At 43.8% G+C, this 25,455-nt stretch overlaps 3 protein-coding genes across 6 annotated transcripts in view; 1 reads left to right on the forward strand and 2 right to left on the reverse strand.

The window, feature by feature from the left end:
- LOC128872112 (uncharacterized) overlaps positions 1 to 21,981 on the reverse strand; it is a 64,628-nt gene extending 42,647 nt beyond the window's left edge. The window contains exons 1-2 of one of the 2 annotated variants that reach the window (XM_054114473.1): positions 20,015 to 21,981; positions 1,386 to 2,018 (exon numbers count right to left, since the gene is read on the reverse strand). In XM_054114473.1, the coding sequence (XP_053970448.1) occupies positions 1,972 to 2,018; positions 20,015 to 20,303 (336 nt within the window). In that variant the 5' untranslated portion in view covers positions 20,304 to 21,981 and the 3' untranslated portion in view covers positions 1,386 to 1,971. Of the gene's footprint in view, positions 1 to 1,385; positions 2,019 to 20,014 lie in introns of those variants that run through there. The other variant, XM_054114472.1, reaches the window with a different exon arrangement.
- A 206-nt stretch (positions 21,982 to 22,187) lies between these two features.
- On the reverse strand, positions 22,188 to 24,600 carry LOC128872104 (medium-chain specific acyl-CoA dehydrogenase, mitochondrial). Its single transcript, XM_054114454.1, has 10 exons — positions 24,433 to 24,600; positions 24,185 to 24,263; positions 23,940 to 24,107; positions 23,715 to 23,815; positions 23,559 to 23,639; positions 23,350 to 23,480; positions 23,157 to 23,265; positions 22,943 to 23,083; positions 22,588 to 22,863; positions 22,188 to 22,510 (listed from the first exon to the last, which is right to left on the reverse strand). Exons 1-10 carry the CDS (start codon positions 24,445 to 24,447, stop codon positions 22,361 to 22,363), a joined length of 1,251 nt encoding a protein of 416 aa, XP_053970429.1. The 5' UTR covers positions 24,448 to 24,600; the 3' UTR covers positions 22,188 to 22,360.
- A 188-nt stretch (positions 24,601 to 24,788) lies between these two features.
- The window catches only part of LOC128872108 (metallophosphoesterase domain-containing protein 1), an 8,946-nt gene continuing 8,279 nt past the window's right edge, over positions 24,789 to 25,455 (forward strand). For 2 of the 3 annotated variants that reach the window (XM_054114465.1, XM_054114466.1), the window contains exon 1: positions 24,789 to 25,126. In XM_054114465.1, the coding sequence (XP_053970440.1) occupies positions 25,062 to 25,126 (65 nt within the window). In that variant the 5' untranslated portion in view covers positions 24,789 to 25,061. The remainder of the gene's footprint in view (positions 25,127 to 25,455) is intronic. The other variant, XM_054114462.1, reaches the window with a different exon arrangement.

A 25,455-nucleotide genomic window follows, 5' to 3' on the forward strand; every position in this document is an offset into this window, starting at 1 on the left:
CGAAGGGAGGTGTTATGTTTCGATCGGTAGACGCATCGGTCGAACGTTCGATGCGTTAAACGTTCTTGTATATTTTTTTTTTTTTTTTTTTTTTTAAAATGTCTTCACCGATTACGCCGAGATGGCTTGACCAATCGGAATCAATCGTGTTGCAACTTGTAGGGCATGCCCCCCACGCCCACAATTGTTTCACAATTTTTGTGAAACAATCCGCCAGATGCTTTGGTTGGTCTGAGTTAGGTCTGATAAGTTATCGGCCGATAATGCAGATTGCTCTGTCAGTAATGCAGATTGCTCTGTCGGTAATTAGAGTGCTCGGTCGATAATGTAGATTGCTCGGTCGATAATGTAGATTGCTCGCCAGCTACCCATAAAAAAAAAAACTCTGTCGCAGAGAAATGATAAAAATAGAGATTTGATGAAATCCCTAAGGTAGATGATCAATTCACGGGAGATGTTAAAATAACAACTCTGTGAGGTCATTTCCCTAAAGAAAGTACGTGATTTGATCAAATTCCTTGACTGTTTTAGTGAAAAGATGGAATAATATTGTTTAGATATTAAAAGTATTAATTTAGTAAATCATCCTTTATTAAGTGTAGAGTAGGTAATACAACAATAGTCGTAGAAACATAAATTATTTATTAATTACATTCTCTATTTTCTCTATCTCTATCTTACAATCTCTATTTTTATCATTTCCCTGCGACAACTCCATAAAAATCGTTTTCCTTCGACGTCGCGACACCGAATCGACAGCTTCCCAGCGTTCCGCGGCGTCGATCGTCTACGTGGAGCGTATAAAATCGTTGGTCTCGCCCTTTTTTCCCCACCCGACTTTGCCTCGGATCCGTACGCGGAGCAATGCGTGTGATCGCGATCGTATATTTCGAGGCGTTTAAATCCCGTTTCGTCGGCAATCATTTTCCCACGTAAAACGAGGCGCACGCGTGCCTATGCCGACAGAGAATCCCGGAGGCGAGAGCGAGACCTCGTCGCGAAGCGAGCGAGACGGAAAGAGAAACGGGACCAAGAGAGAAAAGGCAGACCGGGCACTCAGCTTTCGTTTTCACCCAGCCTACTTGTTAATTCGGTGAGTCAATGCAGTAATGCAGGTTACTCTGTCGGTAATGCAGATTGCTCTGTCGGTAATGCAGATTACTCCGTCGGTAATACAGATTACTCCGTCGGTAATGCAGATTACTCCGTCGATAATGTAGATTGCTCGGCCGGTAATACAGATTACTCCGTCGGTAATTAGATTGCTCGGTCGATAATGTAGATTGCTCGGTCGATAATGTAGATTGCTCTGTCGATAATGTAGATTACTCCGTCGGTAATGCAGATTACTCCGTCGGTAATGCAGATTGCTCTGTCGATAATGTAGATTACTCCGTCGGTAATGCAGATTACTCCGTCGGTAATGCAGATTGCTCGGTCGATAATGCAGATTGCTCTGTCGGTAATTAGAGTGCTCGGTCGGTAATACAGATTGCTCCGTCGGTAATTAGAGTGCTCGGTCGGTAATACAGATTACTCTGGCGGTAATGTAGGTTGCTCTGTCGGTAATGCAGATTGCTCCGTCGGTAATGCAGATTGCTCGGTCGATAATGCAGATTACTCCGTCGATAATGCAGATTGCTCTGTCGGTAATTAGAGTGATCGGTCGGTAATGCAGATTGCTCAGTCGATAATGTAGATTGTTCCGTCGGTAATGCAGATTACTCCGTCGGTAATGTAGGTTGCTCTGTCGATAATGTAGATTACTCCGTCGGTAATGCAGATTGCTCGGTCGATAATGCAGATTATTCCGTCGATAATGTAGATTGCTCGGCCGGTAATGCAGATTGTTCCGTCGGTAATGCAGATTGCTCCGTCGGTAATTAGAGTGCTCGGTCGATAATGCAGATTACTCCGTCGATAATGTAGATTGCTCTGTCGGTAATTAGAGTGCTCGGTCGGTAATACAGATTACTCTGTCGGTAATGCAGATTGCTCCGTCGGTAATGTGGAGTACTCTGTGAATAATGCGGATTCATTTACATTAACTAGAAATTATTTCATGCTTTTCACTGCATTTTCCCATACTTTTAAACAACTATATCTAGAGCTAGTGCGTATTCATATAAATTAACTAGAAATTATTTCATACTTTTCACTGGACCTTTATTGAAGTCGGCTACATTTTTTTTGTAAAAAATTATTTTAGTATCAATGTTTTCGACCAGCAACGACTCGCACCCACACCGAAAAACTGAGAGATGCAGGTCGCGGAACGAGAATACCGCGGCCCAAACGAGCGCGAGACAGGTGGGAGGATTTGCGAGGAAATGGAGGATAAAAAAAATGAAGGAAAAAGAAAACAACTCGCGTGAGTCTGCGCCGGCTGACTTATTAACGTCGGTATTGAGATTAAGTTTATTCAGCAACGTGTATGCCATGACACACTAACCAAGTGGTCGAGACCCACTTAAGCTACCGGGTGACCTCCATCGAAATGGAGTGGATGGGGTGATAGTGCGTGGTGTATTTTAAACGTGCTATACGCAACGCTCACGGAAAGCGTCCCGACGCGAGGCCGTTCGCGGGTGTCCTTCGATTTTCAAACGGGAAGACCATTAATTGCCTGCACCGTGCCACGGCTGCGATTCGCGGCGGACCTTCGAGGAAACGACTGTTTGCACGCCACGCGGATTTCGCAAAGGCGAAAAAGGCTCGTTCCCGGGATCTCTTTCACCGGGCCGCAGCGACCAACGAACTACCACGAAACGTTTTCGACAAGAAAGGGGACGGACTTTCGCGCGAAATGGGTCGTCGGCGATTTTAATAATTTTTAGGGCGGAATTTTATCGATTACTTATGAAACTTGAAGACAAGGCTATCGACATTTTTAGAGGAAAAAAGTAGAGAGAACCGATAGTAGGACCTTGTTATTTTACGCGAAATCTTCACATTTGTGCGAGACAGTCTACAATTTGAAGTTGCGTGAGTGCTAACGAGGGAAGAAACCAGACCGTGTCTCTACTGTGATTATGGATTTATTTATCTGGAGCAAAGGAATTGCATCATGGGTGTCAGATGTGTGGTTCGCTCTCGTTACCATTGGTGCTCAGAGCTTCGTTCAAATATGTCGAATTAATAAAACGATATGACGGCGTCTTTATTGCGCAACTTAACTTTTAACGAATTAAAACGAGCATACGATAAATAGAAAAAAATCGAACACGGCAAATTTATTTAACTTGTTTATCCATTTCATGGCTTAAAAGTGGTTTCAAATGTATTAAGACAAGCGTAAGAAAAATAAACGGATAAAGAATTAAAGGAAATTGAACACGAGAAGATGCATCAAATTGTTTATCGCAGGATTTGTTTATAAATATCATTCCAAGAGTCGAAACCGAAGGTGGAGACCGAAGGAGCCGAGAGCCGATAATTAGAAGAGGACTGGAGAGTTTACGAGCGCAGATTATAAGCCTCGAGGATCGGTTTTCACTTTCGACGGCGACGTATTCGCGTAACTTGAAAAATTGGCCGAGTGCTCCTCTCGAGGATCTTTGGAGCGAGAAAGTTCCCGATAGTTTCGCTATTTCAAAGCCCCCGAGGATATTACGATGAATCTCCGTGTTGCGCAACCGGGTTGAAAGTCACGTATTGTCAAATATGCCGTGCCGTGGAGCCTCGAATTGTTGAAATCAACCGAACGAAACGCGAAAAAACGCACCGTTCGCGGGGCAATTACGGGATTATCTACGCGAACGACTTTTATCGCTCGGGAAATTACCCGCCACTTTAGTGCCTTCGACATGATATAGTCGTCGCTGGTCAGATACTCGCGTGAATACGTTGTTTTAGTTACGTTTGTTTTTTGACTTGACATCGATTTCGCGGTGGGAGTTTTTCAGTCGACGCTTTCTTTAATATTGCACGGGGTGCATTATTTCGCACATTCACGCCGGCGCTATTTGGGTTTCTCGCCATGGGGCGGTGCGATGGTATACACCGTCTGGTGAACACGCGAGCACGAGCCACCTGTGGTACACGCCGCCCGATGGGACATACAGTCAGCGTTAAAAGTATTCATATAACAACCCATGTAAAAATAAATGCTCCCTGTACGAATACTGATTACACTGACTGTATGTTTAAGTGTGAGCCACTGGTGGTACACGCCGCCCGATGGGACATATTAGTATTCGCCATCGGTGGAATGGTTAAATGTCTCGCGACAGGAAGAAGCCATCAAAAAATGAAAGAAAGAAAATCGCGTGGTCGTCCAAGGGTTAAATCGCCATTGTAAAAGTTTAACCTCCGTTTAATTCCTTCAATTAATCGAATTAGTCGAATACGATCGGTACGCGAGTGAAATTGATCGTTTCGCAATGGCCGGCAATTGCTTAACGACTCGATTCGTTAAAAAAAAAAAAAAAAAAGGAACGAGAACGTTTCAGTAGGCGCGAGAATGCTCGTCTTGGACGTCTCTGCTTCCGAGGGGGAAAATCTAACCGAAAAAAAAAAAGAGAATTCGCCTCGAATTCTCGGGTATCGTGTCGCGAGGCACATTAGCTAACCGAATACGTATACATTTCTTACGCAAACTAGCGAAAGTAGGCGGGTGCCGAGAGCTGCTCGGCAACGGAGAGACCAAGCCAGAGTCAGACAGCCAGTAGTGATGGCATCAAGTTCAATATCGGAAACGAACTATGTCAACTCCAAATTTTTGGGAAATTTTATGAATTTTACGTTACTTAACCTCTTCAGGGACGATTTTTTTGTTTGTCATTATAAAATTTGCGTTCTTTTTATTATTGACAGCGATTGTAATTATAAAAAACTAAATGTTCAAATATGTGGCCAAGGGCGTGAAGAGATCAAGTAGTGTTGTAACGTGTTAGAAGAAATTCCTATATATTAGGGTAATCGAAAATTAATGAAAATGCTCGATTTAAGCAATTCGGTCGGGACCGGAGAGTTGCTTATTTCGAGGGAGGTGTGCTATTCGGCTTGACTTTGTTCTCGACTGAGACGAGAGGGAACCCTCGGTGGGGAACCCGTAGACAAAACATGGGGTTCGGTTTAGCGGCAAACTATGTACAACTACCAGTATTGTTTCGGAGAATCCACACGCCAAGGAAAGAGAAAATATTAGATATATTCTGTCCTCTTTCCACTAATCTATTCGGCTTCTCGCTTCCACGGACCTCTTCACTTCTTTTCGAATCTCTCACTCGGCGGACGACTTCAAACAAGAAGGTGGGGATACCGAGTTGCTTATTTCGAGGCGGAAAGCAGTTGCTTATTTCGAGACGATGCTGTACCGACTACCTAGCAGCTGTACAATGAAACACTTCGCTCGTCTATCCATCCACGCAAGAATTGTTAGGTAGACTGGAAAGTAATGTCGTTTCTTTTACATTAAACTCAAACAAATTTTTGATAAATTTCTATTTTTAAGCAATTATGTAATCGTCCTCGTTATCAACAGCCACCTAGTGTGCAAATTTTCAATGACCGATCAAAATCAACGAGCTGTTGAGTGATAAACAAGGACTTAAAATTGCTAAAACGACATTACTTTCCAATCTACCTAATATATTAACCCTTTGCACTCGAGGCCTTTTTTTTTCTGGTATCTACCAGCAACTCGAGATGCTTTCTTAGCATTCTATTGCCATGAATTCTAAGCTATCTGTATCTCACCGACAGTCATTTTATCGACACTTGGAGCTCCAAAGAAATTAAACCTAAAGAAACATTAGGTATTGTAGATTTGCCGCGTGAAACCTAACGGTGACTGAGAGTCACCTCTCGAGTGCAAAGGGTTCATATCTAGGACAATTACATTTGTAACACTTGACTCTAATCAAATTTGGGCCTGTGGGATGGTTGATCCCATCGCTAGCAGCCAGCCAGCCACACACGTAGCGCTGTGGCAAAGATACGTGAGAGCGCGTGTGTAAGTATCGAGCAGGTCTGGGTTGGGAAAAGGGTTGCGAAAGGCTGCCGAAAGCGCCTCCTTCGCGCCCGAAAGCGAGAGTGGAGAAGCATGGGCCAAGTCACGAAACGGTCTGCCATTTGCCGGAGACATATCTGGGGCCCGTACATTCCCGGCCAGGCCTTAATTAACACGTGCTCGGGCTACGTGAGTTATTTATATCGCTCGCCATCGAAAGGAAGTATATAATTGGTGCATACGTGTTCCGTTCGAGGAACATTTCTTATTTTTTTTTTTTTCGTTTCTGATCGATGCAACGCCGTTCGAATATAATTTCCTTCTTAATTAATTGAATATCGCTCGCAACGCCGCCGATAAACCCAGCCTACGTTCGATCGTTAAACTGGTTAACGCTCGGATATCTCCGCGATCGGCCGAGAGACATTACGATTCGATAGATCTAAAAATGTCGACTCGCAACGAACGATAATTTTTATTTAACCGTGGAGGCTTTTTCGCGCGCTTTCGTATACCACTGGAAGGGGAGCTCTCTTTAAAAGGCGGCTACCCACACGAAAATGTTTAAACCTCAGCCACCCCCGCCCGCCCGGAGCGACGATAAATTCCGTTTTATCCAAAGCGGGGTATTGCGAGAATAAACTGCGGGGCTCGACGCGGTTCGGATTGAATTCGGGCAATAAAAACTTCTTAAGGGCACTTCGGGGTCTTCGATTTACGAGCCGAGTCGGGTACAGATGTTGCAAGACACGTCTGGGCAGGAAACATACCAAGGAAATTAGCCGAAACGGAACAGGCCTTAATTCGGGCGCCTAAGTGTGGGGTCGTTACAACAAGAGGATTTTTATCGCTGCTTCTTTTTCCACGGTTCTTCGAATCGAAAGGAAAGTTCGTTCGACGTCGGGGCACGTTGGGGAGGGGACGATACCGGAAGAGGACGAAGCGGCATAGTTTAGATCGTGGACCATGACCAAGTGATAGTGACTTCGAGGATCAGCTGACGCACGGCTCGACGAGGTTACGCCTCATTTAAATGTGTTCCATTTTATGAGCGTTGTGCGGAAACCGCTTCGCCGGGGACGACGTTAGACAGTCGCTTCACGTAGCCGCGCGATTCGCTTGCATAAATCATTAGAAAGCTATTTAAACGTTGAACGCGGAGCGGCGCGCGCACGTGCGGCGACGTATCGCGCTCATTTTGTAATATATGTCGTTTGTTTCTTTTGTAAATGTACGAAGAAGAGTATTGCGCAAGCCTCGGTAGCTCCGAGCCGAGCCTGAGAAATCCTACAGGTGACAAAAACCCGACGGAACGTTTTTAGAACGGCTCCCCCCGATACATTCAAAGCTACCCGCGCGGAAGGATAGACTCCCGTTCCGTTTCTTTTCCCATGACGGAAATCGTAACACGCCCAGCGATCTGCTTAGGCTACTTCGAGCAATTTTTGCTCCCCCTCGCAAGGACCCGCGCCCAAGCAAACATAGTGGGTCGAGGCCTTGGTCGTGAATTATCAAAAAGTGGCCGAGTTAGGGTTTCATTAGACGTTTCTCTGGGAAAGGAATTACTCTTGGGTAATTGGAGCACAGGTAGTGTGTCTACCACTCAAAAGTTATAAACTCGTAACTTTGTTCTGAATCAAGCAAAACTGTTGAGATGCGATCAATTACTATTTTACAATATGTATTTCATCTATTAGAATTGCTTACAAATTAATATTTATATAATATTCCCAAATTCATGGTATCTCACTGATAGATAACGAATTACCGCTTCCTCTGGCAAAAAAAACCAATTAGTACCGATGGGTAAAGTGTCAAAAAACGATATTTCCGAGAAAAATTACAGGGATATAAAGAAACGTCTGTATTTCTACGACTTTACGTCGTTCGCGTGGGACACACCCCGTTCGGAGATCCCGGACTCGTTCCTGACCCGCGTTCGCCTCGATCTTCGTTCTCGTATGCCACCCTCTTTGCATGCGGCGCGTAACGCTCGCACCGGTGCATCCTCCGAAGATAAAAAAGCGTCGCGTCCTCGTCGGATTCGCGCTAACGTCGGACGACGCCTGCGCCGTCCGCGGGAGAGGTGCGAGAAGGCGCTGCTGCGTCCACGTACGCGACCGAGGGAGTAGAACGGTGGGAGGGGATGGTGGGGGAGGGTGAGCCCCCGGTGGGAGGCAAGGATTCGTGTCATTGTCAGTGGGTAATCAGGTCAGTGGGCCAGTGGGACGACCACTTTCAATTTCAGTCCTTCTAGCTGTGCAACTCCGGCCGTCCCGCGCGTCGTGTTATCTCGCGCGCTCGCTCTCCGTCTCCCTCTTGCGCTACGCGGCCTCGATCCGTTCGTCTCTTTCCCCCCTCGCTGCTCGTTATATCGCGAGGAGTCTCGTCTCTCGGGGGTACTCTCGAGGGCGTCGTGACTCCACGAGAGAAAGGGAGAGGGGGAGAAGCGCGAAGTCGTAAACGCGGCAGGGCGCTAGACGGCTGGGTAGCGATGGGATTAATACCGTATCGATTCCATCGATACCGAATAAACGAAGCTGCGCTACCAATGCAACGTAGCGCGTTTCGATACAACCAGGTATCGCCGCGCGAAGGCATCGATACCCGTCGATCGCGTGCAGCACGTGCTTGGCATAGATCGTACGGATACTTTTGGAATGAATACTAATCGAACAGGTACATCGATACCGGTGTATCCGAGTCCCCTGCAGTTGATACATCGGTTACGATATTAGTATTCGATATTAATCCTCTATTCGCAGTTGCATCTACTTGCAATCGTTGCACACCGATTGAATCTCCTTTTTCCTATCTACAGAACGATAACATCTACTCGTTATCGATACGGTTTCAGTAGTCGTTCCAAAAGCATACATATCGAGAACTGATACAGAGTAGCCGAGATTTCGACACCGAACGGTGTTTTACAAAGGGTACTTTGGTATCGAATCGGTTGAAGTATCGTCGACGTGTATCGCATCAGTCCCATCACTGATGAGAGGTAAGGATAGTAGGAGAGAGAGAGAGAGAGAGAGAGAGAGAGAGAGAGAGAGAGACCGAGTGAGGGGGAAAGGGGAGTCCTGACACGCGCCAATCACGTCACGCTTCTTCGGTTGCGAACGCAGCGAGAGCGCCACGGTTTAACAGAAACGAGCGAGAGAGTGATAGGGAGAGTGACAGGATGGACGCATGCGGGACAAGGGGAGAGGGGAGGGGATGATGCACGCGCGATCACGCTCGGTTCGTTCGTTTTACTCTCTCGCACGAACGCCGGGAAAGATAGCAGAAAGTAGGACGCGTATTAAAAACCACAGACCGTGTCCCGTGGCGTCACTTCTCGTGCCTCGCCGCGGCGCGCCGGTATTACCCAATCGAATTCATCATAACTGGCACGAGAAACGTACGAGCAAGCGAACACAGGCCGACGAACGAACCGAAGAAACGAACGAACGGACGCAGTGGCGCACCCAGAAATTCACCAAACAGGGTGCAACGCGGACGAATGACACCTGACAACGGTTCCAACAGATTTACGAGAAACTAACTTTCTTTTTTTAATTGTATAAATATCGAACATCTATCACAGACAGTAGAAATGAACTGTAGGAACAAAATTTTGTCCTTCATATAAGAATATAAAAATTACATTATACATACAATATACATACAATGCATATAATATATTTAATATACAATACATAGAATATACATACAATACATATAATATATGTAATATACAATATACATTTACAAACGATATTTCCAAGCAAAGTACATGTACGATATATACATATTGTAGACGTAGAATATATACATATACATACGTATACAGACGTAGAATATATACATATACATACAATATACATTTTTTGCATGTACTCTTACGGTATTCTACGATAGAATGTTAAATGAGTATCTAGAATCGCTTACGTAAAAATGTCTAGAGATAATTGGGAATGCCCACTTGCACCCCTCTGGGTGCGCCACTGGGCGTCGAATTGGCCGAGACGGGTAGGGGGGTGAATTATACGGCATAAAAGAGAGAGGCGATTTCGGTGACACCAGACGAGATCAGCGCCGTGAGGCGGAGATCGACGAAAACACCGACTAGCTTCTTGCTATCTATGATAAGGACTTTCGATTTCGATGGTTCGTGTTCGAGACTACGCGTTGGCAACGCGTACACGCCGCGGAGATTTTCTTCGCCCCCGTTTGATCGACCGCGAAGGGAAAGGCGAACACGTTCTCCGCGAGCGTTAAATTCACGGTGAGAATTTTTCACACGGAAGTTCCAGGGAAATATTACTCGAGCGCTAAATTTAGCCGCTGATCAAAACGAGACCAACGCCGTGGCGCGGCGATCGTGGGAATTACAAAAGGTGCGAGAGCGCGGGTCTCGTCCCCACTCGAATCGATGATCCTTAATTACGTTTGAAAATTAAGCTGACGCTAAAGCATAGAGCGAATTAATTTTCCTAAGGAATTGGGTCGCGCCCTTGAGGGGTTGCTCGCGAAAGCTTAAGGAATGTCTGCTAACTGTATTCGGTTGATCGAACGTTCTTTAACGACCGCCGGATAGGGCTTGATGGCGACGACGTAGAATAATAGCTACGAAGACCACTAAACGGTTGCCTATGCATCGCTAATAAACGAATCGAATTCCATATCGGGCGGATTGTCGTGCACGTGGAAACCGATCGAGGAAACGTAACGTTTCCGTGGCGTGCCAGATACTCGTAACCTTTCAAACGATATCGTTATATTTCGATGGAAATAGACGAAATTAACGGAGCCCAATCTATAAATTGCAAACCGATTATACGTCGACGGTTTCAATACGCATGGCTGAAACGAATCGAACGTTTCCGTAATGCGAAACATTTTAACACCCTCGCGGCTTCGCGTGTCGCGCGCATGCGTCGGATGGAACGGATAGCAATTCTTATATGCGATCCTTTAGGCGAGCTTTCAGACGTTGATACCATTCAGAGGGCGCCACGAGTTAGAAGCAATTTCGGCGACGTTGTGATGCATACACGGTCTACTTTTCGATGTCGCGGCGGTGCAGCCGTCGTTCGTACACGTTTAAACGCGTTTCGTTTGCATTTGCAAATACAATACTATTATGCAACCCGTCGCCGCATGCAATTATATGTGTTCTCAATAAATCAGTTATGACGAAATAATGATTACTAACCCTCTGAGAATGCGAGCCTGGACATTCTCGACGACACACTTTTACCGCAAGCCGTTTTAACATAAATTACTGTTTTAATTGTTGGACGAGGCGTGTCTCGGCAGTTTTCTCAAAACGAATTTCGCTCTGTAATGGATTCTCAAAGATGAACTTTTTCATTATTATTACTTAAAGTACCCGTATGATTTTGATCAATGATTGCATTAAACTTTTCGTATTCGACTATCACACATCTATACATGATATTTTAAAATCACTAGTATTACGAATACGTGTATAATTATTAAACTGTACAATCGAGTGTCTCAATATATTTTACTCGAAAGATTTCCAATTTTTCTAAAAGAATGTATAGTATGTATGGATTAAAAAAAATTCATTTTCTCGAAGGCTTGACAATTTTGACTCATCGTAACGATGTCTTTTAAAAAAAAACATTTCATAATCCCCTCTAAATCTGCTTCCAATAAAATGTTGGATAGGTCGAACAATTTTAAATAATTATTGGGTTGTCCGGAATGTTCGTGCCAATTTTTAAGAAACATTTAAAGACACGTTTGAATTTTGATATATATTTATTGAATTATATATGTATCATTTTGTTCCACAATTTTTCCACCTTTTAACACGTTCACTGCCAGACTGATACTCTTGAAAATTTCTACTCCGATTTCATTTTATTTACTGACTATCGAAGACTACATAATCAAATATTTATTGCGGTATTTATTTTTGTAACTTCACCGAAATTCAAACATTTCATATAAATTCATTTCCTATGACACTTAACTTTCAGAATGAATATTTTTCGTTTTTCAGTGAAAACCACTGTCACCCATATATGGGTGACGTGGGGATCAACGTGTTAAGTGTATGTCCACGTGTTATTTGTTTTCAACCATTCCGATATATTCAGACCTGTACCGTTTACTAAAAATCGGCATGGACTTTCCAGACAACCCAATAAATATATTTTCCCATCGCTTGAACTAAATTTCAACCGACAAAAAGTGCGCAACACCTGTCTAGAAAGCTGCCAGCCGAAAATTACGCCGGCAGCGACGTAATATCTCATCGTTACGATGTAAGGGGGTAAAATGGGCGCCGTGAACGCAGGGGGATGAACGTTCGTACCGATAAATTGGCGGACGTATCTACACCGGTGCCGCAGCCCGCTGGGAACGTTGAATAATAATTATTGTTGTTGGCTCGGCTCGGTGTTATTGAGTTATTCCAATGCGAGTTTATCAAAGTGGGTCAAGCGATTCAATAGCGACCGCCGTGGAGGAGAAACGACCCATCGTCTTAACGTGGCGTGGGAGTGTACGTAAAGCAACGGAGCCACGTACACGCGGCGACGTATACCAGGTTCGCCACTGATTTGGTACACGTAAAAAAAAAAGAGTAGAGACGAACACTCCGACCGTAAAATTAACTCCGTTGCAATAAAGAACGATTACGACGAACAGTCTTTCCTTGCTTTGTAGAAACGAAAGGCGTCGAGCTGAATTCCAGATTGGAGATCTTTCCCTACGAGCGACTTTCCGAACATACACCGTGTTATCTAATTACATAGAATCGCAAGGAGAGCAAATGTTGATTTAAAGCTGTAGACAGACGTACGTCTCGAATTGAATTGTCTGACTCTACGTCGCTTTGTACACTTTTTCTGCAACGACACCGGCGGCGTGACTCATTCTTTTCTCCGTCGGCATCACGCACATCTAATTCGCTGCCAATTACCATAAATCTGGCTGCAATAACATGGTAGAATAGAACGGACGTGTTCTAGTCGGTACGTTTTCGCACAATTCGACGCGACGTAGCTCGATACAATGCGTATCGATACAACGTCAATCGAATAATGCACTTTTAAACCTAGATAATCTAGCTATAATAGAAGTCCATTACCAAACAGATAAAACGAAGTCCTAGTAAGCTACTTTATCAAAAACGTTCCAATTGACCCCCGGTCACCCCTACGTATCGTCGTAACGTCGTCGCTGAATAAAGAGCTGGCTGGTCGCCATTTACTTTTATCTTCATTTACGAGGAACCCCTCGTTTCCGAACCAAGTAAATCCTGGAATCGTGAGATGGCACGACGCGCGTGGGCTCACCGTCACGGAGATTTTCCGCAGGTAGTTGAAGAGCAATTATCCGCTTTGCCATTAGCGTTCGCAACAGGTAGAGGGGCGCGCGACGAGTCGTAAATTCCCGCAGGAAAGCGACGACTTCTTCGCTCCTGGCGTGAGTTGGGACAACAGTGTCAACGGTTGCACAATGCCAAACAAAACGGAAGAAAAAAAAAAAGAAAAGGGAAGCGATTCTCGGGGTGTCGCTACCCCTAGGGCAGCTGGCCAATAAACAGGCGATGGGATTTAAACGAGACGACACGACGAAACGAAACTCTCGATGAAAAGTGAAAAGAGAGTGCGAGAGACGGAGAGGAAGGGTCGCGTGGCCATTGTTATGCCACTTCCGATGTTGCCCGGGGTAATAGAGAAAAAGGAAAGTGTGCCTGGAAACGATTTCGGCACCTTCGTCTTCCTAATTTCACTGGGTGTAATTAGAGTAAATAAATTTAGAGCAATTGCGGGATTTATGGGAATTACCTCGTTTCACATTAATATGTGAAATATATTCTTAAATAACCAATTGTAACTAAATTTTACGTGTGACGAGTATATTCGTGATGATATAAAATACTGCCTTTTCCCCATGACGAGTATATTCGTCACAACACAAAATATTGCATTTTCTTCACGACAAGTATACTCGTCATGACACAAAATATTGCATTTTCTTCACGACGAGTATACTTGTCATGACACAAAATATTGCATTTTCTTCACGACGAGTATACTCGTCATGACACAAAATATTGCAATTTCTTCACGACGAGTATACTCGTCATGACACAAAATACTGCCTTTTCTCCATGCCGAGTATATTCGTCACAACACAAAATATTGCATTTTCTCCATGACGAGTATACTCGTCATGACACAAAATATTGCATTTTCTTCACGACGAGTATACTCGTCATGACACAAAATATTGCATTTTCTTCACGACGAGTATATTCGTCATGACACAAAATATTGCATTTTCTCCATGACGAGTATATTCGTCATGACACAAAATATTGCATTTTCTCCATGACGAGTATATTCGTCACGACACAAAATATTGCATTTTCTTCACGACGAGTATACTCGTCATGACACAAAATATTGCATTTTCTTCACGACGAGTATACTCGTCACTCACAGCTGACTGGTTAATCGAAGTGATAAAATCTGAAGGTACCAAGGGCCTCGTAGATTCATTCACGTGCCCCATATAACCGGATGACCCAAAATCCGTTCGAGGTGCACCTGAGCCGTCGGTCCCGCTTGACGGAGGACCTTCGTGCCCCCTGCCCGAGCGGATAATCGTGATTTATACAGTGCGCAAACCGTGGGTCCCGACCCCCCGCCTGCGTGTCGCGCAACAAGTGCATCTCGGCGCAGCAGGTAGATGTTGACGTGCCCCCATTGTCCGCAGGGGTGAATACAACCCCCAGCACGAGTCGGTGTCTCGACACAGTCTCAAAGCTCGGGATCACGAGGAAATTCTGGCACGCGCCGCCACGCTTACGAAAAACGCGGAGAGCCCTCGCCAGCTGTCCCTTTTTCCATTTTCACGGAATTCTCGAGACGCTCGGGGATAAAAGCGGCTTTTACGGGGCTAATATTTTACTTTTACTGCAGAGGAAAATTGCGAACGACGCGCGACTCGCAATATTTTTACCCGAGGCGTGTCGCTCTCCCGAGCCGAGTGAATTACGACGCTAGGATTGTAAAGTGGGTGGAATTACTCCGACGTTGCGCGTCGCGACGCTGAATTCGACGACAGTTATTGCCACGGGAGGGGACGCGGATGACCCGTGGACGGGTCGTGTCTTCTCGAACGAGTGGAAATGAGAGTTTTGTGTTGAGCAACCGACGGGCCCGACGACGGAGGGGACATTGTTCGAAAATTACCATCTTTGGTGCTTAATGTTTGTAGATAACGTGTATCTGTGAGCGAGGGTCGGGCCACTTTCTAGCGTTGCGGACAATATTGGGAAATTAGTAGTTTACGAGGGGCCACCTTTAATTGCACGAGACAGAGGAAATGCCGAGGTGAAGACGGTTAGTGAAACTTCTCGATTTTTCAGAAAAAAAAATGTTCCTTCTTCGAGGATCAGAGAAACAGTTCTGTTGGAATGCAACGATTGCCACTTTCGAGTCTTGAGGAAAAGTGTCTGTTTTTCCTTAAAGCAGAAAGAGGGGTGGGGTCCTAGCAGGGACAGAAAGCGACGATCCTCAGTCCGTCGAAATAAGTCAAGTGGTACGGGTCGTCGTGAATTTCGAACATCTTTCCTCTAACATTCTTATATATGTTGTAATCCTTTAGAAAATAAAGTTTATAGAAATACAATTCTAACAACTTTCCTAGGAAGCGTTTCCCTGCAAAAGTACGTATAACGTAACAAATACTTTTTCACCAGGGACAAGAAATGGCCATATTGGAACAATGTTTTTTCTCTGGGCCCTGTTTGCACGAGGAGAAATTTTCGGGGCGTCGGGCCTCGTTGACGAAGCGTTTCAGCGAGCCTCCGGATGAAAGTAAAAGTAAACCCGGAGCAACCGAGAGCTGCTCGCCGGCGTGAGACGCGAGCTCGGAAGGAGGACGCAACGAGCGAACGCGTCTTTCCGACATTTAAAATCGTACTCACGCACTCGTAGAGTTGCATCGCGATGATTGCGGGATGCTTTCACTGCGCCCGATGTCTCGACAAGCGGTGACGTAACGAGTTTCGCTTCGCGATCGCGTCGCCGTAACATAGACCCATTTTTAATCGAACGGCAACCTGTTCCGTCGCCGATTATCGCGTCGGAACTCGATAAGTCGACAGGCGGCGAAGCTCGTTGCGTCCCCGATTAGGCTAGGCCAGTGATCCTTGCGGATATACCGCAGCCACCGTTTTTATCGTGATTTGTGGGGGAATCAATTTTCTTTGAAATTAATAAAGCACGTGGAAACTATTTTCGATGTTAGTGTTTGGGAATTAAATTCGTAAAATGAACCGGTACCAAAAAAAACCATTTTAAGACGAAACCGTCTTCGACACGATTTTTAAAAATTAAACGTTTCGAATTGAAGAACCGAGCCTGGCGCTAACGCGGAAACCCTGCATCGGACGAACACGTCGAAAAGCTGCGTTATCAAATTTCCGCGACACAGTTGCGAACGATACTTCCGGTTGATAATTTCGCGCCATTTCCTACACGATATTCGGCGCATCGCTAATTTCACAGCGCTATCGCTGCTCACTGTGTCATTTCTGAAGAGGAAGCAGACTCGAATCCAGTTTGATAACAGTATCTGTCGCGAAATCTACTAAGTGTAGAAATTAATTCTGTCCCTTAACGTTCAATCCTTCAAACATAAATATTTTGTCACGCTAAAGGGAAGATTAAAAGTATTAGGTTGTCCCAAAAGTTTCTTCCATTTCGTTAATAAGTAATACGTACACAATATTTTATGTCTAATGTTACATTATTAAACTGCGTACGATTCATTTTGCTCCATTACTGTTACATATTCATTACTGTTCAATATTCACATCTAAGAAATTAGGTTGTCTATTTATATAAACACTGGCACACAAAATAATTGAGCGCAAGTCACGGAAGAAACTTTTGGGACAACCTAATAGTATGGTTTATCTTTATAAACAAATGATAAGTTCATCTTACAAAGGCACAGAATTAACCCTTTGGACTCGAGAGGTGACTCTCAGTCACCACTAGGTTTTCTTTAGGTTTAATTTCTTTGGAACTCCAAGTGTCAATAATGATTGCCGTCGAGGCAAAGGTGACCTGATTCCCAAATCTTAAATTGAGGATCTCATTTTCGAAGTCTCAATCTAAGCTTGGCATTCTTGACGATAGAATGCTAAGAAAGCATCTCGAGTGCAAAGGGTTAATTCCTACACCTAATACTTTTCTTTAATTACGCCGGGACTAGAAATAGCCATGCGAATAAAGAATCCGGGTCTGTGCGAAAGGTAATAGGACTCGTCTCTTCCACGAAAATAACGAAGCCTCTGGAACATCGGGAATGCTCCCTACACGACTGCACCGCTGAAAGAGACTCGACAGGGGTTCGAGTGTCTCGGCTATTCTTTACGTTCTTTTCAGAAGCTCCGTGGACCAAGCCTCGAAGCGCATTGCGGACGGAATCGCCACGCTCGAGCAGGTTGAGCGGGTAACACCGCGAAAACGGGAGACACGGGACATTATCGGTTCATAAGGGAGCCGCGTCGCTAACAACACGGGATACCTAACAGAATGTTTCTTTTTTAACCAACTTCGAAAAGGAGGAGGTTACTCAATTCGACACGTATATTTTTTTTTTTTTTTATCAAACCTACTATAATTCGGAGTTGAAAATAGTAACTAAAATTCGCCGATTTCTCAAGAATGAAATAAAGTACCAAATGCACGTCGAAACATACTGAAAATATTCTCGTGGTTACAGAAAAATTCGGTAAATTTTTCTTCGTAGAAAAGAACAAATTGCAACTTAATATCCGACCTCCTAAACGTGGCAGGAACGGTAACGCATGGCCACCTGATCGAGAATCGAGAAAATGGTGCGCGAACCCGCCCTTGAGACTCGCGGAGGAACACTATCTTGCAACGAGCCCGCGTAATCGCGCAATGCCACCGCCAATTATCTGCACAGTTAATGCTGGCGAGAGCCATGAATATTCATACTTGACATCTTTATCGCGGGGAACAGAAATTGGACTCGTTCCGCACGAGGTTCCTTTTTGACCCACCTTTTCCCCCGAATCGATAGCCTTTGGTGTCACGGTTAAGGAAATTAAACCGCGCGCGCGCGCGCGCGTCTACGTCTCGAACTGAAATTGGCCCTGAACCGAATCAACTTTTATTCGATGAAAGTTTGAACGAGGTATTTAGTTGAAAATGTATTTTCAATAAATTCGAGTGTTTAAAAAGTAAACGCCGCGAAAAGGGTGCAACTGGGGAGCTTCTAATAAGAGTCGCGAAACTCCCGCCATTTCGATGGGAGGAGTAGAGGTCGTGAACGTAAATAAAGCCAACCGACGAGTCTCGTTTCATCGAACCGCTATATTGTTCGCGAAGGGTCGGTGCAACGTTCATAAAGAAACACTCGGAGGCTGTCTGTTCTAAATCTGAGGCAACGAGGAGGCCCGAGCTCGTTTTGCATCTTCGCTTTGGAATTTACACCGAAACGCCTGTTGCACGTACTGCACGTTCAAACTGGGGTTCAGCTAACGCTTCGAGCGTCGCATTGGCTGCGGCAGGGATGGGCAAAATTTAATTGGAACGATGAATAACAAATAACATCGATATATGGCGATATATCGAATCGAGCAGTTGAATCTATTACATCTAAATATTTCACATCTATCGCGAGATCTATCGTGTACTTCTTTTTCGGTTATATTTGCGTCACGTGTTCGAGACAAATTTGCAGTCTGGATTATACAATCAAATCGCGTTATGCGTTGAACGAAAGAAAGCTTATTTGAATACCCGTTCAACTCGATAACCCGTCATAAAGAATTTTCATTGGCACCTGTCATTCGGATAAAATCCCGTGTCGGTTTGACGAGTATCCACTCGCAAATCGACGGATAAAATACTTAAACTGAGAAAGGTTGCATTGGAATATTAAGCAGAAAGAGTCCAAGGAGGCAGAAACATTTACATGGTAAATATTCGACGAACCTCCGTGGCACTCTCGTCTACCGTGCATTCCATATGGAACAACGCTCTTCTTTCATATTGCGCGCACAGTGTTCGATCTGCGTATACGCAAATTCTATTCTCTCGTCGTTACTTGTACGTGCACGCTACGTAAACGTAGTGTATCGCGTACGAAGAACAAGTTTACAGATAAACAAGTTTCGATGGCATATCTATCGATAAAGATAACGGGCATGCGTTACGGAATGATTAACAAATACTTGCAAAGAAGTGCGTCGATGAATGAAATTAATTTCTTCGGGTTTTATTATGGAAAAGTCAGGATAGAATTGCGTTAACTTTTCCGCTGCGCGACTTCCTATGATGTGACGTTCGGTTCGGAATCGATTTTCTAGAAAATCGATCGCTGCGGGCAATTATCGATGGATTCCAATCGATTCCGATACGAATCGATCTAAGTTTATATAATTATTCGATTTCTCGTTAGACGTGATTTTCGAACGATTCGGTTCTAGCCGTTTCGATTCAGCGTCGATTTCACGATCTGACATCGTTACTAAATCTACGCGCAAGTATAGGACACGTATAAACAAAGCTATCATAGAAATTGCACTGTAATGAAATCATCTGAAAGGATAATGCTCGCGCGTTGCAGCAACGAGGAAAAATAAGACCGCGTGTACCTGTAACTTCGGAAGTGGACCGAGTCGAAAGAGCGAGCGAATAAGCAAGTCGGAGAGAGAGAGAGAGAGAGAGAGAGAGAGAGAGAGAGAGAGAGCGCAAGCAAGCGAGTGAGAGAAAGGGGGGCATAAAGAGGCAGCTAGCAATAGAAGGAGAAAGAGAAAACAGACAATGTGTACCGGTGGCGAGAGAAGGAGAAGAAGAAAGGGCGAAAGACCGCGCGCAAGAAGAGGGAAAGAGACAATCGAAAGCGAAAGCGAGACCGAGAAACGGCGAAGAGTGAGAGTGAAGCAGACAGGGGCAAAGCACAGAAGAAAGAAGGGAGTTTGGCAAGCGGTACGCTACGGCAACAAAGAACTCGAGAGGACAGAAATGTCGTTGAGGTTACCTGAGGCATCGTTTACTGGCAGATCAGTGATCAAGCTAACCCGTGGTTGTGAGTGCTGCTGCTGCTGCTGCTGCTGCTGCTGTTGCTGTGCCTGTTGCTGTTGTACCTGATGAAGGTTCTGCTGTTGAGGTCCCGTCAGAGGCAGATTAGCCGTGGTGTTTTCGGTCAGGATGGTCGGTAACGAGGAGGAGGAAGACGATGATTCCGTAAGGGCCGTCGTGGTGGTGTTCTCGAGGGCCGTGTGGCCCCCACCTTCCCCTGTCCCCGTAGCCATTCGGCCCTCGTGCATTCCAGCAGACAGACAGACGGGGGTCCCTCCTCCTGCACGTCGTCCCCGAGCGCACGCACTTCTCTCGAGGAACACCTACACTCTCTTACGTGCCCTCGCGCTCTCTCTTTCTCGCCCCCCCGTCTATCTATCTGTCCGTCTCGCTTCCTTTCGAGAGAAGCGCGCGCTCGGTCTGGTTCCTTCTTTTCCGTCTCCCTCTGTCGGACGGTTTTCCCTCTTGGTCTCACTCTCTCTCTCGTCCTCGTGTGCGCACGCTCTCGCTGTCCTCCTCTCTCTTTTTACTACTACGCTCCCCGCGCCGGCCAGCGCCGTCTGAGCGTACCGAAACTACACACCGTCTCTTTCAACCGAACATCGGTATATCACACAACAGCGACATCGCACACGCCCGCGGAAAAATGAGCCCCGCGCGGATTATTAACCTCCTGTCCGGCGGCTCGTGAAAAAAATCGAACGTTAGACAAATGTAGGTCTGTAGGCCACTTCACTTACACTTTGCATCGGGACGGGCACTCCCTTAGTCAAGCGAGCGTCCGGCGCACCGTTGCGCTCTGACAGCACGAGTTCCAGTACCGTACACCCTGCGCCAAAACGCCCCTGGCCTGTATCCCGTGTCCGTATCACACACCGAAATCACTTTTCTCGATGATCGCCTTTCGGTTGCTGCCATTGCTGGCCTGCATCTAAGAGTCCGACGGCCGATCTCAAGGCGTTTTATCGTCAACTTCTTTATCGCACATTAGAATATCTTAAACAGATGCTGGCAGCATGATTCCTACTATGCTTCGATAGATCTTGGATTCTTAATACCATTCGTTTCTATGAAATACGGAGAATGTGGATTTTCTATTTGCGGATCCACGTCTTTAGAAATGTCACAATTTACTATCTTATCGAACTCTCTGTTAGGTCTATCATTGCGATTATCGATTTAAGGAAGTTACTCGATTCATGGGGAATGTGATGTATAATTCCAAGAGGTTTCTTTTATGATAGTTCGATGAATGTATCCGATGCGAGATGCAAAGAAAATGCTGACGATATATAGCTTGCGCCCGTGTTTACGATGCGCAGGCACGGCAGTGGATATCGAAAGGGAAAATACTATACTGATCTTCGTAAATGCCACTTATCCGTGAAGAGAGCGTTCGAATTCGCTGTTACATTCGAAATAGTAAATCACGAACATTCGAATAGTCTCGTAATGTTTTGCATTCGATGTTTATGGTATCGAACTACGACAGAGAAGAGATGAATTCGTAAGAAAGAACGTATCGACCACTGTTTTATATGGGTACCGGGTATTACTAGACACGGTACTGTGTTCCAATAATGTAACGCGGAAAGACGCAATTTCCGAAGGATTTCTCTGCTCTCTCGTGTTTACAAGCATTTAGAATCTGCGAATCGAAAGCCTGTCAAATACATTTTTAGGGTTATAAATGTTGTCAGTTTACCACTGTCTTAAATACGACGATACTGTCTAAGTAGGTCAGGTGTCACAATATCTGGTCGTCCTATTATGGGGCGCTTTTACACCGAATGTTGCATAACTCGTCACGCACGACTTCACCAAATATAACCGTGTAAAAACTATGGCCTGACGGACATAATGCGATGTAATCCCTTTTCATTGTACAATACACTTGACTAACGCTTTCGGACAACGCTCGCAGCGTCATCTGGCACCGAGAGCCGCGAAATATGAATCGTAGAATAATCACATTCGACCAGAGGTTATAATCTGTAGATCATCTCTTTGCGTTCAACGCACGATGTTTTTATCCATTTCTCGAAGTAGAGAAATGTTAGAAAATAACAACACCAATTAACGAATTTATAAATGTTTAGCAGCAAACATACACGGTGTTATAAAAATATACATGCTCAATTTTATACTAATAAAATATTTTCATCGCAATTTACAGTCAACAAAATAATGTTGTATATTATTAACATTAATATCAAAAATCTTAAGAAATTTTTAGAAATATAAATTCATCTAAGAATAATGACTTCGTTATTTAGAAGTAATCGCATTATTAAATTTATGGTTATTAGTTCTTTTGTTTTGCTTCGTTAATTATATTACGCGAGATAATTAGTCTTTGAATTTGTGCGGTGCCTTCGTAAATTTGATAAATCTTTGCATCTCGCATCAACTTCTCCACTGGATACTCAGAATTGAAACCAGCGCCGCCAAAAATCTGTAATATAATGAAAATGTAAAATAATGGATTTAAATGTTTAGAGTAACTAGAAATATACATTTTATGTTACGTACTTGTACAGCATCCGTTGCACACTTGTTAGCTACATCGCCAGCATAACACTTCGCAATACTGGCAAGAGTTGTTCTCGATGGAAGACGATGATCAGAGGCCCAAGCTGATTTCATCCACGCAAGTCTAGCCGTTTCAACACCAATTGCCATATCAGCAAGCATAAATCCTACAGCTTGATGTTCTGCTATTGGTTTATTAAATGTTTTACGTTCTATTGCATATTTCGTAGCTTCATCCAGCGCCCTCTGTGCCAAACCAACAGCTGCAGCTGCCACCTATAAGAAGGATAAAATATAATATTCAAACACTAAGAATTCATTTTTCCTCTTTAAGAAATATTTTTGTTCAATCTACCGGTGGTCTAGTCTTGTCAAAAACTTTCATAGCAAGTACGAAACCTTCCCCTTCAGCACCTAAAACATTTTCTTGTGGAACACGGACGTCTTCGAATGTTATCATTCGAGTGTCAGAAGCTCTTTGACCCATGTTTATCTCCTTTTTGTGAAAAAATAAAGCAGTTTTATTTATTGAAGCGAAGTGATTTTAAATTCAATGGAAAGAACCTTACCTTACGACCAACAGTTACACCTTCAGTTTCACGTTCGACGATAAAGGCTGTAAAGGCTTTATTTAATGGAGCTTTTGGGTCAGGATTTGATCTCGTCAACACGAAATACCTAAAGAGCATTAATTTTTTAATATATATTAAAAATAATGAATAAGATAATTAATGTAACAATTTAATTATAAATTAGTTATACCAGTTAGCAACACTGCCATTTGTTATCCACATTTTGGTTCCATTAAGAATCCATTCGTTTCCTTTTTTCTCAGATCTCGTTTTAATATTAGCTACATCTGATCCAGCACCAGGTTCAGTAACACAGTATGCCTACAATTTTTATATTGTGAAAATGAATATATAGATTGCTAGTATGTATGTAAATAAATTTCCACTTAGTTGTCTTACAGCTACGAGGGGCTCATCGATAAGTCTACCAAGATATTTTTTCTGCTGTTCTTTTGTTCCAGCTTCAATTACTGGAGCTTGCTACAAATAAAATACATTTGACTTAAAATGTCTGTTTCTTATGAATACAAATTAAGAGTGTTCTGCGATACTAACACCTAGTCCTGTTCCTTCTAATGCAGTTGATATTCCTGTACAACCATAAGCAAATTCTTCTGCAACTAAACAACCATCGAAAGTGCTACACTCCATCCCCCCTATAATAATAATAGTTTACACATTTATAATCTATACAAACTTATAATATATATATATGCATAGTCTGCTTTTATTTTTTTTCAAATCCTATTTCACTTTCTTCATATATATCTTTAATTTTACCACAATGTTGAGGAATATGCTTATTCAAAAGTCCTAAACTCCATGCATTCTTGACAATATCCCATGGATATTTTCCAGTTCTATCGTGCTCAGCAGCTACTGGAATAATTTCTTCTCTTGTAAACTTTCGTGCTAAATCTTGCATCTCCCTTTGAGTTTCAGATAGTGCTACAATAAACAAAACATTTCAAACATGAACCATGCAATTGTAACACAATATAATTGTAGTATATTACTGTGCTAACCAAAATTAAAACCCGTAGCACTCTCAGTTCCTGTTGAGAATGGTCGTGTCAACTTTTGACACATCCCTCCTTTTAATACCTAAGAAACATAATACACAGTTGCAGTTTCGTGATTGAACGTTTGATATATTGAACAATTTTGTATACATTTATTTTTGCATATCTCCGAAAATTGTATTGTATCACTTAATCAGTTAATTTTAATTTTATAGAATATCCGTCTTATAACTTTTCGATAAATTACTTACCGATCGCAAAAACATTTTAGCTGTCTCCTTTTCCTATTGCGTTACGAAAATATTTTTTAACGTGAACTTACAGCAGTACGGTTACTTTTGTGTATGCGTTTAATGCACTGTACTGCACTGTACTACTTGTTGAAAATATTCCCGTACACTAGAGGTATGACAACGTACGATGTATGGATGTATTGATGGGTGTGGAGTAATGATAAGGAGTAAAGTTCATTTAAACGAAACATATAAAGATCAAAGTACGAGTAACATTACAAAATTCGGTAATTATAGAGAACAGATACATCCTCACTGATTTCTACGATCTGATTTTTGAATATGTTGTAGAAATCAATATTTTGAACAACTTTTTCCTATACATATAACCGTCGCTCGGCCTTAGTTTCCGAGATATTTGCAAGATACCATTCCTACTACTACAATGGATATTGCGTATAGCAACGCGTCCGTGACAGCGTGTGTGTAACCGTTGAGTCCTCCATTGTTTAGGCTCGGAATACACGTCCGCGTCTGTGAGTCTGTATGTGTTAGCTATCATTCGTCGATCGGCTCGTGTTTTAATCTGTTTCGAACTCATTCATACATATGAAGTAGCGCATGATTTTTATTCGTACAGTAAAAAAATGGGGTTCCGGGGGCTAGCCCCTGGTCGTGAGAGCAACAACGAGTACTGCAGCGCACCACGCAGGTGTGTACACGGTTAGCCTGGGGGATGTTTATAGTTTAGCGGGGGGTCGAGGGGGCGCATACAGACTCACAGACGCGGACGTGTCTGACGGACAATCGACGACTCAACGCTTACACACACGCTGTCACGGACGCGTTGCTATACGCAATATTCATTGTAGTAGTAGCAATGGTATTTTGCAAATATCTCGGAAACTAAGGCCGAGCGACGGTTATACAGGGTGCCCCAAAAGTCGGGGAGGAGCCGGAAATGGGGGGTAGCTGAGACGATTCTGAACAACAATTTCCTTTGCAAAAATGTCGGATGGGGCTTCGTTAAGGAGATATTAA

The sequence above is a fragment of the Hylaeus volcanicus genome, chromosome 2 (assembly GCF_026283585.1).
Source record: "Hylaeus volcanicus isolate JK05 chromosome 2, UHH_iyHylVolc1.0_haploid, whole genome shotgun sequence".
NCBI classification, from domain to species: Eukaryota; Metazoa; Arthropoda; class Insecta; order Hymenoptera; family Colletidae; genus Hylaeus; species Hylaeus volcanicus.